The sequence below is a fragment of the Heliangelus exortis genome, chromosome 8 (genome assembly GCF_036169615.1).
Source record: "Heliangelus exortis chromosome 8, bHelExo1.hap1, whole genome shotgun sequence".
Lineage (NCBI taxonomy): Eukaryota > Metazoa > Chordata > Aves > Apodiformes > Trochilidae > Heliangelus > Heliangelus exortis.
The window spans coordinates 19,300,092-19,314,662 of record NC_092429.1 but is presented as its reverse complement, the minus strand read 5'-3'; the positions used below and the strand labels follow the sequence as shown (position 1 = coordinate 19,314,662).

The following is a 14,571-nucleotide window of genomic DNA, read 5'->3' as shown; positions in this document are numbered from 1 at the left end:
CGTCTGATTAGTAATGTTCCAAAAGTACTAAACTAACATTCTCCCCATACAGAAATTCCAACATTAGGTAAGTGCTAGATCTGTGGTTTTTTTATTCACCTTACCTGGACTTTTCTTCCCAGCTCACTTGTATCCCCACAGGAGGCAGTGCTAATGAGCCAGCACTATGATGCAGCACAATCCCCAGACAGCAGCCATCCCCTTCCAAGGTCTGTGCTTTTAGTAGGTGTAAATTGATGTGAACTTGGTCTGTTTCTCTTGAAGTACTTCTGTTAATTAAAACATGGTAGCTGTCCCTGTCTCCCAGTCCTATTAAAATGTACAAAAAACCCAAAACTGCAGTGGGCCTGGGAAGACAAAGCTTGTTTCAGCAGAGGGGGAGCCAGGTTGGCTGTTGCTGTTATGGGCCCCTTTCTTGGAGAGCCTCAGCTGCCCAGGCAGCCTGGCCCTGCTGCTGAGCCCAAGGGAGGAGCCAGCATCACCTAACAGGGAAAACACAGCACTGGACCTCTACTCCAGCTTTTTTTTCCTCACCTGCTGATGTGTAACACATACACTACAGAACCTCAATTAAGGTTTTAAGAGACGTAATTATTTAAAAATTCATTAAAATATTCAACTTTATTACCAGTATATTTACATAATTTTTTCCTGCTCTTGGTCAACCATGGTAAATGTTTGAAGGTAAAAAAGCATTAAGCAATAACCACAAGATGGAAACATTTTAAACCTATACAATACTTTATACACAAATTTATACAAAGGAACACTTAAATAATACAACTGGACACAAAAATATACACTTTTAGAGAAATTCACATCAGTAATTGTATAAAGCTCTCTTCTGTACTAAGGATCCTGAAAATTTAGGACTAAAACATTAGCTCTGTAATGCAAAAGGGTTATTTTGTGACAGTCCTCAAAGGCCACGATATAGCGTACGGACATGTTCAAGGCTATCAGCTTATATTTCAGTCTCTGTGTATTCAAGTTTTGAGGTCCTTTATGATTACGCAAACATCAGAAATATAGTGGTATAATAAACGGTACTTAGGAAAGCAGAGTTTTGGAGCCAGTACGAAAATTTGTAGGCTCAAAACACCCACTTAATATTTAAACAAGTGTTTGATACTACCGTTTATTCAAAAATAGAAAGAGTAAATGCACTTACATAAAAATAACTTTTACTGTTCAGCAAGCGTGCTCATGTGATCTTTATATCAGTACAAACTTAAAAAAAACCTGCCATACAACTTCTTAAATAAATTATACCAATTCACCTTCTCCCTACTCAAGTACATTTACATTAAGGCTTTGAATCATCTGACCCAAGATTTTACAACATTAAAATGAATGGGTCCACACAGATGGCTACTATGTCTCATTGAGACTCAGCATGACTAGAATTAAAGCTCACCACCTTAAGGAAAGAGAATGACACATGCTCATGCCTGGTCTCCATTCTGACTCTGAACTAGAAGGTAAGGTTTACTTTTAACAGTATTTCATGTCGAGAGAGGAGTAAGTGACAGTTGGTTTTGAAAAGCAAATTATGAACTCAATGGCAACATCTTTGGAGAAACTTTTTTTTTTTTTTTGTAACATTACTATAAATTTCATGCAGAAAGCTGTTTCTTAAGGTTACCTTAAGAAATTGGATGTTTCATGGAATGTGTATCCCAAACTGCTGCTGAAAAAAAAAGTCTAAAAGATCTTCCCGATCTTTGTCATACATTTGTATCTTGCAGTAATGGTTCTTTAGCTTCACCAGGAGCTTGTGGACTGTGGGGGTGGCCATGGCTGCCACAGTGTTTCTTCCAGTTGCTGGATCGTACGTTTAGGTTTGTATGTTCAGGAATGAACAAGGCAACAAGTAGTGCCAGCAGCACAGAGCAGGCTCCAAACAAGAATGGGGGTCCAGGAATGATAGAATTCTGAAAAAAGCATTAACACCAAAGTATTAATGAACCTTTAGACACATATTAGCAGACTGTACCACAAATTTCAAGAGTGGAAAGAACTTCTGCTACATTCGACAAGACAGTCTTTGTCCCTGACTGGAGTCTTCTAGAAGAAATGTGGGAAGAATATTGCATCCTAAGAGCTAGGAGAGGGAGTACATGGTTCCTATCAGTGTGCGCCCAGTTTCTTTTCTAGTCTAAGTTCTTGCTCCTGAGCTTCTTCAACAAATTAGTATTAAGAACTAAAAATAATACAGAGCTTGTATTAAGACTAGATGACAACAAAATCAGCATGTGAAAGATAAAATACAATGTCAGGGATATAAGAGCAAGAAACAGTAGTTAGTCCATCCATCTTTCCCTCTTTACCAGGGCCATCCCTTGTCTAATGAGTCTGGCTGTATCTCTCTGAAAGTTAAACTAAATCATAGCAGCTGATTAAAGCAACAGATCAATGACCCTCCTCCTGTGAGTGATATCAGAAACTCTTTTCACATGCTTCATTTACAGTTAGTATAACAAAATGTAATACAGTATCTTATTAAAAACCAGTGAGCACATGGTCCTTTTCTAATTAATGTGTTGGGTTTTTTTATTTAATTAAGAAGAATACCTGTTGTAAATGGTACTGTGTGACCACACTACCTCCTGATGGCGATTCAGGCATGGGGAGTTCATTCAGTTCAACGTGAAATATATAGAATATAAAGCCATAAAGTGCTGGTCCCAAACCATTACACAGTCCTCGAATTCCTGTTATCATCCCTTGAACAACACCTGAGAAAAGTAAACCACACAGTTACCTAACTGTATTCATACATGCATCATTAACAATTTTTAATAGACTCAGCAGCAGATCACTAAGAATTGGTTCACTTCACCTTGTAACTAAAGCAAGTAGAAAAGCATCTCTAAAATGGTGTTGCACTAAGGACAGCAATAAAAAAGAAATACCAAAAAATTGTCATTATAGTATATTTGTGTTTCTTCCATCTCTCTATAGGCACAGAGGAGCAATTACCATGCTTTGGTCACTCAGAGCCCAGTATACATACACTAACCTTGCTATCAGTCTCACACAGGAGAGAAAGCACTGCATGCAACCTGGACAACTAAGCAAATTTCTGTCAGAAATCAGGAATAACAAGCAGCACATTAAGTTTGCTAAGTATTTTACTACCGTGGGGACCTGTTGCATATCACATCCTTCTGGCTCAGAGGGAAAAAATATTCCTGTCTGACAACTTCCAAGTAACTGGGATTTTAACATTTTGTGACCTATACTCAGGGCTGCTTCTGTGCCAAGATTTGCAGCCCAAGACTGACCCAGCGCTGCGGTGACCCCTGAGAGCATTCTTTCACTAGAATTTCACTAGAATTTAAGGTATCAGGACTAAAACCTACCCTGTTGGTCAGCATCAGCAGTTCGTGAAACCAATGCGCTTACAGCTGGGAAAGTAATACTGGACATGGCTGCAACAGCCCCAGCTGCCCACATCATCCTGCAAAAAACACAGCCTCAAAGGATCTGCTCTGCACAGACAGCTGCTGTGCTTGGAGCACACACACACACACACACACACAGACACAGACACACACACACACACACACACACACACACACACAGACACACATACACACACACACACACACACAGACAGACAGACAGACAGACACACACACACACACACACACAAGCGTCTCCTTTGGGTAAAGGATGAAATGCAGAAAAATGCCAGCTATTAAAATGAAATTTACGTACCATGGTTCTGATCCAAAGCCATACCATGCAAGCTGTAGTATTTGAAACCCTAGGCCCAGTAGGATGGTATTTTTGTTCCCAATGGACCGCATAAGTAAACTCAAAACTATTGTCTGATAGAGAGAGAAATAAAGCAAAAAAAAAAAAATTAAGAAAAAGAACATTTTATTCTACCTGTTAAATACATGCACATAAATAAATAAATTTTTAAAAGCCAAGTAAAATTCTTGAAAAGCGTATTTGCATATTTGCCTGAATATTTGCCAAATATTCAGGAGCCTGTACTGAAAAAATGAGCAATAATTTAGCAGAACCATCACCCCTTCTTTGGTGCACAAAGGATTCAAGTTTTCCCAACACTTATTAAACCAACCTCTGTCTGGCAAGCTGTTTTTTTATCTGCGTTACAGTGAGGGTCAGTTGTTAGACACTTAAAAAAACAGCTACAGAAAAGGTCACACCTCTAGAACCCAAGTGCTGGGGAAGCTCTCCACAGTCCTCAGCTCTTTCAAAGTCAACAGTCAATGAAACGCAGCAGTAACTCACCTGTGCAATAATGGAAAGAATCCCAAGAACTGCTATAAATGCTGCAACGCTTTCAGATGAAAATCCCATTATCTGTATAAAAAATGGTAATTTGATTATTTACTGTAAACAGTGTATCACAATGTCACAAAGATCACTGGGAAAACTCACAAGGCAGAAGACCAGTATTTTTCATTAAATCAAGCAAGTGGTCAAAAATAAAAGGCTTTAGTAGAAAACAAGTAAATGGTTCCCTAAAAAAATAAAACTTAACAGTGAACATTGTAGTACAAGAATAATGCAAATAATCATGAAGCCTAAGAAATTCATCACCCCTCATTCACCTCTGTCTAAAAAGAGACAAAACCACAACAGCAAGAGGACTTAAATAAGCCCCTGGAAGCTTTTAAATTATAACAGATATCTGTAGGTTCTGTATTAATTAAGAAATACTGAAAACTTTAATTTAAATTTACTTTTGTTCAAATCCATATCAAAATGTTGTTACCTGTCTGAGGTATAGGAAGAAGCTGGAATATTGCCCTGCCTCAGGGAGGTAGGAAAGAAAGACTGTTATGCAGATGAGCAGCACAATCGAGTCCTGGCCAACTTTCTTCAGTGACTATGGCAAGAAAAAAGTAATTATAAAACATTTACTCTTTATCTTCAGGAAAGTACACCTAGCCTGATGCTGAAAAGCATGTCAGTTACTGAAGCCATGTGCTACCACCACAACATTGCATGTTTAGCAGGATTGCTGGCAAAAGCATTAGCAGCGAAGCAAGGTTGAATTTAAAAAACAGGGGCTTTGTTTTTCAGGTTTGAAAGGTAGTAAATTTAGTCTCTTCTCTCAAAAGCTCAGCATTTACAAATAAAATATTCCATATTTAAATAGCTTACTGCAAAAGGGTCAGCCTGCTCCCATGAAATGGGTGCTCCCCAGGATGCTGGCCTCATCTTCTCTGGCAGCGATTCTGGTACAGCAACAAGAATAAAACAAATGTCTAACAAGGCTATTGCTGTGGCCAGGACCACCACCAAGCTGTCTCCATAGACTCGACCAAGATAGGCACCAATAGCAGGGCTGGTAACTAAACTTGCCGCGAAAGTTGCCGAAACCTGGAACAAACAGCAGCTGGTTAAGATTTTCAATGACACACGACAACAGCATTATTGCCCACTTTTCCTCGTGTTCAGAACCCAATCATTTCAGTCCTGTGACTATGTGGTAGCAGCTTTGTATTTCAGACAGCCAAATGTTTTCTAGAAAAACACTTTTTTAATAACTGGACAGCAATGCGAGGCTCATTATTGCATGTACCAACATAATTAGGTTTAGTTAACTTTACATTATCTGCTGATATCTCTGGGAAGTGATGAGCTGTATTTAATCTTTGTATTAGTAAAATACATAATTGTCTTTTAAGAAAAAGAGCATGTTGTATCCTGATTAATCCAGCTCAGTACAACAGAGCTTCAGAAACTAAACTAAACAGTTCCATTCTCCGTGCATCTGTGAGAATACGACAAAGTCCTTCCTGCCTTTCACAGCAGGGCCAGCTGGTTAACTGAAAACTGCTTTCTGGTTTTAGCTCTTCCTCCTGAATGTGGTAATGGATTCTGTAACTTAGATGCAACAATTAATTCTGCTAACCCGTAATGCACAGGGCTGTGGAGGCTCCTGAGATCTGGCAGGCTATCAGGAGATGAGTGGTAAGACCTTAAGACAGGCAAGTCACTCAGCTCCATCTGTTCTGAAGCGTGGCTGTGCGACTGGAGACACACAGGAGTAAAGATACCATACAACAGGAGTTCACAAATTATCCAGAAATAACAGCTTCAATGAAACAAGAAACAAATGGAGGAATAACTAAAGCCCCTACCACTAAAACTGACAGTAATTGTTAAGACAGAGACCTGAAAAACAGCTTTTAAGACAGACATATTTTGTTTCACTTGGATGCAGACTATTCAAGAGAGAGACAGGACCAGATGACAGGAACACTGAAGCAGAAAAACCTTTCTCCCAACTGAAATACACTTGCCAAAGAAACATACAGTTTTGAAAAGCTTTCCCTACTTTTTTCCCTACTGAAGTATTTAGTACAGGATACCACAGGAACAGAGCCAAAAAAATACATACCAAACCATAGGCCATGCTTCTTTCATGTTCTTGGGTTATATCTGCTACATATGCAAAAACCACAGAAAACGTCACTGCAAAAACTCCTGAGACGGAGATAACAGCGAAGTACCACCTAGGAACATTATGAAAAATTGACATGGAAACAGAAATTCTCAATAAACAAGTACAGTTCAACAACAAATCATCTTGTCCAACTTTTCCTGACAAATACCAACAAACTTGGGGAATGCCAATGTGAATGTCTCAATACAGCTGAATAATGCTTCTAGCACACCATGTACACTAAGATAAACAACGTCTGCAAAAAGCTGCCGTGATTAAGTAGTTCTAGGAAACGAGGTGCTGTACTAACTTTGGGTGCCTATGATGCAAGCAAATGAGGAACTTCAGTATTTTGAGAATCTGGTCACTGTGAGGTCTCAAGATTAGCCTTATCTTTATGCTATGGACACTGGCACTCATCCTTTGAAACATTAATCTACACTTAGAAACAAGCTACTTCGCAGAAAAGGGACGAAGAACTTGTGAACAATCTGTGTGACCCAAGAGAAAACTGAAAAGGCTCAAGGAGCTACCTGAACAGCTGGCTCTGCCCTGCCTCAGTGCAGTTTGTGTAATTTCAGCTACACCCTCAGGTACAGCACGTGGGTAGTATGACAATACTGAGAGTTCTAACTTGGGGAAGGTATGTGCCAGTTGAGAGCTGACTAACTTGCAGACAGGGTGAAAGCTGGTGGGTTTTAAAATCTGAGAAACAAAACATAAAACTGCAGCAACATTTTAGGTTACAAATGGTTACTTCATGCACTAGCTACCATTAGGTAAGGCTTTAATTTCTGCATAGTCGGTTAGTTTTTGTGTAAAATGGCCACAATAAAAGACTTCCACAGTTTATCACTCTTAATACCTTTTGCAAATGTGCTGAGCTAGGAAGTGGGGCCTACAGCAGCAGCTCTGAAAATTCTGACCAAGGCATTTGGCCTCATGGCAGCTACTCCAGCAGGACTCCATTCTCCCAACTTTGCACTGAAGTAATACAGAAGCCTCAACCTTCCACTGAGCACAAACTTTATCAACAAAGCTACAAACACAAGCACTATACAGCAACCTTGACAAGAAACAGCACATCTAGTGTGAAAAAATTTACTAACCATGGGCTGATCTTCATTAGTGGTATTGGTGCACAGGTGAAAAATACTGTTAGCAGCAAGAAGGACTTTCGTCCCCACACATCAGACAGGGCACCTATGAGTGGGGCACTGAGGAATGATAATAAGCCCTAAATGAAAAAAAACCCCAACATTGTTGGTTAGAACTAAGCAGTTAAGAGAAGTGATAGGTGATGATACCACAATCTCACAGCAGGCTGGGCAATGCCTCAAAGGCAATAAGGTCAAGCATTATACTGACCTTCTATGTCTAGTTACATAAAATCTGAGATTTATTACCTCAGAGCTACACAAAATTAAAAATGCATATGATACAGTCATACTAGCATTTTTATGAGCTGTGTTTTATCATTTTATATATTTACAATCCACATAAACATACGTAATTGAAAATACCCTACTGGAGCAACAAGCTCCCAGTAAAAAACTGTCAAATTTTAACACCATGCGTGTCATTTGGGATTAGCCAACCACCCTTTTATTTGCTGAACATAAACAGCAGACACAGACCAAGCAGTGTCTTACCAAAAGTAAAATGATGCCTACTTGCTTTTTTAGCAATAATTTATTCCCCTCTGTCATTTATACTGTGAATGCTGTATTAAAAAAACTCTCTTTAATATCTCTTAATTGGCAGACAATTCTATATTCCTCCCTCCACTCACTTTATATTACATGTGTGATTAACTTTCACCACCTTACCTTTACTCCTTGAATTAGACCATTCATTAGAAATGTATGTTTTGGGAAGGTTTCATGCAAAACCTGGAGAAGGAATAAAAACACTGTCATTTACACAATGTTATTAACTATAAATATTGCTTGTGGTGCATCCAACTTCTACAGCAGCACACCCGAAGTAGTTTTATATTATCATAAAGTATAGAAAAAGACACACCACAAGTAATCTTTTTAATCTTTAATTTACATGGAAAGTACTTTGTGATTTTAGCTTTACTGGATAGAGGCTTCAGTTCTCTTAACACTTTGGGAAGGATTCATGTCATCTTCAGAGGCTAAAATCTTAACCAATCACAGAGAACCTAATAAATTATTTCAGATCAGACTCTCCACATACTGATGTGTCATCCGCACGGGGCTGGGGACAGACACAACACCTCTCAATTTGGTGACCAAAGCCTAGATATGAAGGTTGAAATTGTGCCTCTCTCAGTCAAACTTGTGTTAGGTGAGAGAGATTCCACCCAGTGACCAATGGGCAGTTTATATCCAAGAGACTGTGCAGGGTTAACATCAGCTTACAGAGCTGCACCAAGACTGAGTTTTAGGTGGAGACTGCTTGGAGATCTTGCTCCTTTTAATTTGTAAGCATGTGTCACTCTCAAAGATTAATTCCAAATGGAAAGCAACCAACTACATTAGAAAATAATTTGGTACAAACAGGTTGTATGACTGCGTCACTAATAATAGGGAAGCTTTGACAGGTGGAACAGGGCCTGTGCTCTGAAGCTTCTATTTAAAGCACAGCCAGGTCAGCAAAGATCTCTCTACTTACACACACAAGTTTGCATAATTTTGCCAAATTTCAAGTTTATTTTTGTCATGTGCCAACTCTTTGTAGCATTTTGAAAGATGATTTCATTACTGTCTTAGTGGTTTCAAATCAGAAAATACTCACATGTAAGCTTGAGTGTTAATACACAGACACCTATGCTGCTTCATTACACTGCTTCAGTGAAATAATTTAAAATTCCAGATTCCACATAAAAATACAAAAGTTTTCACTTGCACAACAGACCAGCTCAATAATTTAGAGCTTTCATTGAATTCAGAAGATGTTCAATGTCTTTGCAGTAATTGCCTGGTCATATAGGAAGAAAAAGCTTAAGCATGTAACTTACCACCAGAGTAGGTGCTGTCAAGAGTCCCCAAGCAAAAAACTCCAAGAAGATCACTATAACAGCATGGTAGACACTAGGTGAACCTATTCCTTGAGGCTAAAACAAGAGAAAAACCAGGTGACTAAAACATCTAACAGTCTATCAAAGTCATGAGAATGCATCTGAACACTATAAACAGAAATTAAACAGAAATTAAGAAATTAAACAGAACTCAAAACACTGGAATATAGTTACTTAATCTAACTGGTCCTGAGTGAAATTCCCTTTTTATCCCTTTCTTGCTAACATCCTGGCTGGTCTCTGCAGCAGACAGAGCTTCTTCTACTATTTGGTATAGCCAGAAGTAGCTTTTGAGGAGAACAAAAAGTGCATGGGAGGGACAACCTGCTCATCTCATACACCCTTAAACATACCCTGTCAAACAACATGCCACAGCTCATCATTTGCAAATTGAGGAAACAGTGCACTAACTATTTTCACATGCAGGCATTATGAATAACTCATCAGAAATCTCATATGCATTCTTTAAGCTTAGAAGTGCTGCCTTTACATCTGCTTTCACAGCTTTGTGTGAAGGTGAGTTACTAACAAGAGTGGCACTGATTTGGTCACACCAAGCACTTATACTGAGCACACACAAGCAGGAGAAGGTCCTCAGCTGCTTCTTAATAAGTTTTAGGGGGATTTTATCAATGAGATTTTATCTTTAGAGAGCTGATGTGAGGGGGCAAAGATGACACACCCAAACTCTTCTCAGACATGTCAGTGGCAGGAAATACAGGCTGCCAGTGAGGCTGTGGAATCTTCATCTTTTCTTTCCAGATTCCAGTATTTCCACCACAGAAAAAAATAAAAAAAGGTTTCTGAACAAATGAAGGAAATAAATACAGAAAAACACACTGTCCATTTACTCCTACTGCTGGAAAAGATTATAATTTTCAAAAGTAACCATATCAATATGTAAATGGTGAGCTACAACAGTAGCTTAGCACTGGTTTATTTTCTTTTTCTAAGTCCTCTTCAGTAGATACAGCCATACCATACACATATTCCTGCTATCTTTTCAGCCTGTTCTCTTAAGGTGGTAAAATAACAGTCTTTATAGATACAGAAAGTGGCTATAATTATCTTCACTTCCCACAATTTCTCGCCCTCTCCACCCACAACTCTTTGAGTTTTGGATTAAAAACTTATCCAGTTCTGCACAAACCGTAAGTAACTATCTCAGTCTCGTACAGAAAATCAGCTTCAGTCTTACAGTTTCCAGATTCCTGTCAGGTTACCAGCTTGTGACCCCCCATGGTAAAAAAGATGGTGAGGTAGGAGTCACACACCCTATCCCTCCAAGCACCAGGGCTCAAAAGCACCTCCATTCTGCTCACATATAGCAAACACAAGCTCAACAGCAATCTGTCTCTACACTGCCCTTGTCCAGTTCTGGGCAGCTACTCAGGGATCACATGGACAAACCAAAATAGCAGAAGGAAACCAGTGGCTGTTCTGCACAGCTAAATTGTTGGCAAATTCAGAGGCATACAAGCAGGTGACTGCTGCCCTCTGCCATGTAATCCAGCTGTAAACAACCTGATCAGATGCTTCCATTACACTGACAAACAGAAGTGGCATTTAGATCACTAGGGTTAAACATCTTTGCTTTCTTGTTGCTAATACTCACTTTTCACAGGCATCATTATAAACCCACCCTGCTATGCTTTGCAACCTGGCTCATGTAGTGTAATGTAAGGTAACAGCCTAACTGCAACCAAATCAGAAGGCTTTACACCTGAAGATAAATGATACGGAGCCTTTGTGTGAACAACCTGGGACCAAGATGTTCCAATCAGAGTAACAGCAACCCTTCTCTACAGCCACAGAGCCAGAGCACTGCATATTCATGTTTGGCAAAATCTGTGGCACAAACCAGTGCTCTAAGAATATTCCTTTCCTTAGCTAGAGAAAAAATGTCTTTAACCAAACACTGTGTACTGACAGTCATGGCAGGGCATATGCCAGGAAGCCTTAACAACACACACCTGGTAACAGAGTAACTATCTAAGCAACTAGATGATAGCTGCTGTTCTCCTGGAAAAGAAAATGAAGTCCTGAGCTCTAATTCTCCCTAGCACTGCACAGGCATGCACCTCCCAACTCATTTCACGCCTGCTTCAAAAATGCATAATCTTGCATAAGATTAATTCCAACTGTTTATAAAGGAAGGCAAAATTAAACAGTGCTGAAACCACTCCACTGGTACTACTACACCACCCACCAACTTGCCAAAGGGACACGGTATAACCTGTGGTGGGAGGAGAGGCTTTGCAGTGGCAATGGCTGTTTTCTCCCTTGTGCTTATTTTTTTTTTTTTCCCCGTAGCAGAACCAGTGATTATAAGTGACAATAAATTAAATTGACAGAAGTTCCTTATCAGTAAACTTTTTGCCTGTGAAACTGCCTCAATAAACAGCTATATATTCTTGCCAGTAAAAGAGTCACACAGTTTTCTTTGATGTCATTTAAAAATAAACCAATCAGGCTGCAAACAGTTCACTTTGGTGCTTGATTTGCCAGTTGGTTTGCAAGTTGGAGACGTGGGCTATTTTCATTTACCTGTATCCCATAATGTCACATGGCCTGCTGGGTAAGCAAAGAATTTAATGAGACTGAGCACAGAGGCTAATTAATTGAGCAGAGGCTAATTCAGCAAACCTTATTAAAAAATCCAAGCATAAAGTTTTTCCTGTCAGCATAAAGAATACTGTTACACCAGATTTTATAGCCTTAAACATGTATTTAAAACAAATAAATTCTCAAACCATATATTTAAAGAAATAAAATATCACAAGCTGGTATTTCTGTTATCCAACAAAAATCTACAGGCCTTCATCTAATAGTTATGGTCCATTTTCCCACTCCTTTATAAACAACTGAAAATACACGGAACTCATGCAAGTTTGCACTCTGTTTTGAAACTGGTGAGAGACACCGAATGCAGTTATTATAATATCCTTTCTCCTCTTTTGGCAAAAGGAAGTTAGAATTGAGAGATAAAGATATTTGGAAGTACATTGTATTTTAATCAAAGATCACTGCAGAGGGTAATCTTTGGGAGCACCATGTCCCATGAATAACAACGTTTACTCTGTTTCTATTACTCATTCTAAAATATTTTCAAAATTTAACATGTGTTGAAGGTAATCTTATGCATTTCTATCTTTACAAAGATCAGGAAAACATGTCCTGGAGAACATCGACATCCATCACTGGAATTACTCTTTCTTCTTACCACCAAGTAATCCAGATGGGTGGCCACCAGCTGGATGAACAGCTATAGTGACTCAGATATGTCTCCTCCATTTTTGTTCCAAAAGACTAACTGGAGGACCACCAATATGTCCAGATGTCTCTTTATATGAAATAGTGATACTGTATTTAGAAGGGTGTAATCAAAGCTACACAGTATTACACTGTGGAAAAATTCCAGGGGCAAGGATACATTGGAAGCAATGCTTCTCCAGCTGTTAAAAAAAAAAAAAAAAAGCTCCAACAGCCCCGAAACATTTAACAACTTCCTTTCTTTTTAAAATGTGTGTATTTAGGAGGAAGCAAGGCAGTGGGAGGGAACTGCAAAACATTTCTTCCAGGAAGCCTTTCCACAAGACTTTGACGCAAACAGTTTGTCCCACTCGCTGGCCTATTCTTTCTCAGACTAAGGAAGCAGGGGGGCCGGGAGGCTGCAGCGATGGCGATGGGCGATCCGGCAGGTGGGCTCCGCACCCCGGCAGCGCTGCATCCCCACCGCCCCCCGCAGCGCCCCACTGCCGGCAGGGCCGGGCCTGCCCATGGCACAGCTGCCGCCCTGACACCTCTGCCTCCTGCAGACATTCCTTTAAATACTTTTTAATGTAACGTTAGGTTTAGACACGTACCGCACGATCTCGGGCTAACGTTAAGTGATAGTTACCTGTGCCTAACCCCCGGGACGGCACAGCTTTGCAGGGTTGCCCCCGAGTCCTAAAAATCGGCCCTCGCTCAGAAAGAGCACTCACGAAGAAGCCTGAACTGGCGCGACACCTTTACAGGTGTTTCTCGGTGCCTGCCTCAAGGAAACGAGCCCGGAATGCCGGAACAGCGCTGTGGGGGCTGGCCCAACCCTCACCATAAAGGCAGCTGAACCCTCACCACCAAGCTCAGCCCCGCTGCCACAGCCGTCCCGCTCGCACGCCGCCAGCAGCGGCTGATCGAGGCCCAGCACCGGACCACCGACCCCAGCCCCGCACCAGGCCCGGCCGCACCTGCCACGGCCCCCTGCCCGACCACTGCCAGCCCTCCGCAACGCCGCGGGACCCGGGTCTCCGCCGCCATCTCGCCCACATCCCCGCCCGCTCTCACAGCCGCCCCCTGGCCCCGCCCGGCCTCACCGTCCCGCCGTCCTTAATGATGATTTTCTTGGCCAGCATGATACTGCGGTTCACAGCGCGTTTCTTCTTCTTCCCCCCCTGCGTCATTTTACCATCCTACAGCCCCGGGGGGGGGGGGGAAGGGGAAGGGGAGGAGGAGCGGGGGCAGCAGCGGACCCTCCCCAGCAGCCGGGCCTACGCCTCCCCTCCCCTCGTTGCCGCCACTGCTCACACACCCGGCGCCATCTTGGCCAACCACTACCGGGCGCTGCCGCCGCGCATCACGCGATCGCCCCATTGGTCGACCTCTGGTCACGTGCGCAGGACGCCCCGCCCCCCAGCGCCCGCTCTGCCCCCGGGCCCGCCCCGTCCCCAGCACCGGCTCGGCCGCCTCGGCGGCTGTCCCAGAGTGAACGGTCAGGGCTGGAAAAATGCGATACGTGTAAAACAAATAACAACAACAACAAAAAAGAAAAAGAATAAAAGAGGCGAAACTGCTGCCAGAAGCCGTGCGGTTCGCCGGCAGGCGACGCAGGCAGTGCCCCTGGCAACGAGCTCGGTGCGGCAGTGCCGCACTCGGTGCCCGGAGCCGCCCCTCCAGTGCTGCCTCTGGATGAACAACCTCCATCTGCCGGCACACCGACCCCCGGTACTGCTGGAGGCGGTTCGCCTACCACCGGGATGACCGCGGCCTTTCCGCCCCTCAGAGGACCCGTGTCCTCAGACACCGCCGCAGGCACCTGTCCTCC

The 14,571-nt window shown here is 41.8% G+C and overlaps 1 protein-coding gene across 6 annotated transcripts in view; it reads right to left on the bottom strand.

Annotated features, from left to right (window-relative positions):
• Nucleotides 1-602: 602 nt before the first annotated feature.
• MFSD14A (major facilitator superfamily domain containing 14A) overlaps nt 603-14,571 on the bottom strand; it is a 19,079-nt gene continuing 5,110 nt past the window's right edge. For 2 of the 6 annotated variants that reach the window (XM_071750899.1, XM_071750895.1), the window contains 11 exons: nt 9,426-9,521; nt 8,266-8,328; nt 7,546-7,673; nt 6,392-6,506; nt 5,149-5,367; nt 4,757-4,870; nt 4,270-4,341; nt 3,724-3,836; nt 3,366-3,463; nt 2,575-2,738; nt 603-1,934 (listed from right to left, as the gene is read on the bottom strand). In XM_071750899.1, the coding sequence (XP_071607000.1) occupies nt 1,728-1,934; nt 2,575-2,738; nt 3,366-3,463; nt 3,724-3,836; nt 4,270-4,341; nt 4,757-4,870; nt 5,149-5,367; nt 6,392-6,506; nt 7,546-7,673; nt 8,266-8,292 (1,257 nt within the window). In that variant the 5' untranslated portion in view covers nt 8,293-8,328; nt 9,426-9,521 and the 3' untranslated portion in view covers nt 603-1,727. Of the gene's footprint in view, nt 1,935-2,574; nt 2,739-3,365; nt 3,464-3,723; nt 3,837-4,269; nt 4,342-4,756; nt 4,871-5,148; nt 5,368-6,391; nt 6,507-7,545; nt 7,674-8,265; nt 8,329-9,425; nt 9,522-10,167; nt 10,655-10,719; nt 12,685-12,708; nt 12,922-13,843; nt 14,103-14,571 lie in introns of those variants that run through there. The other 4 variants (XM_071750896.1, XM_071750897.1, XM_071750894.1 and 1 more) reach the window with 4 other exon arrangements.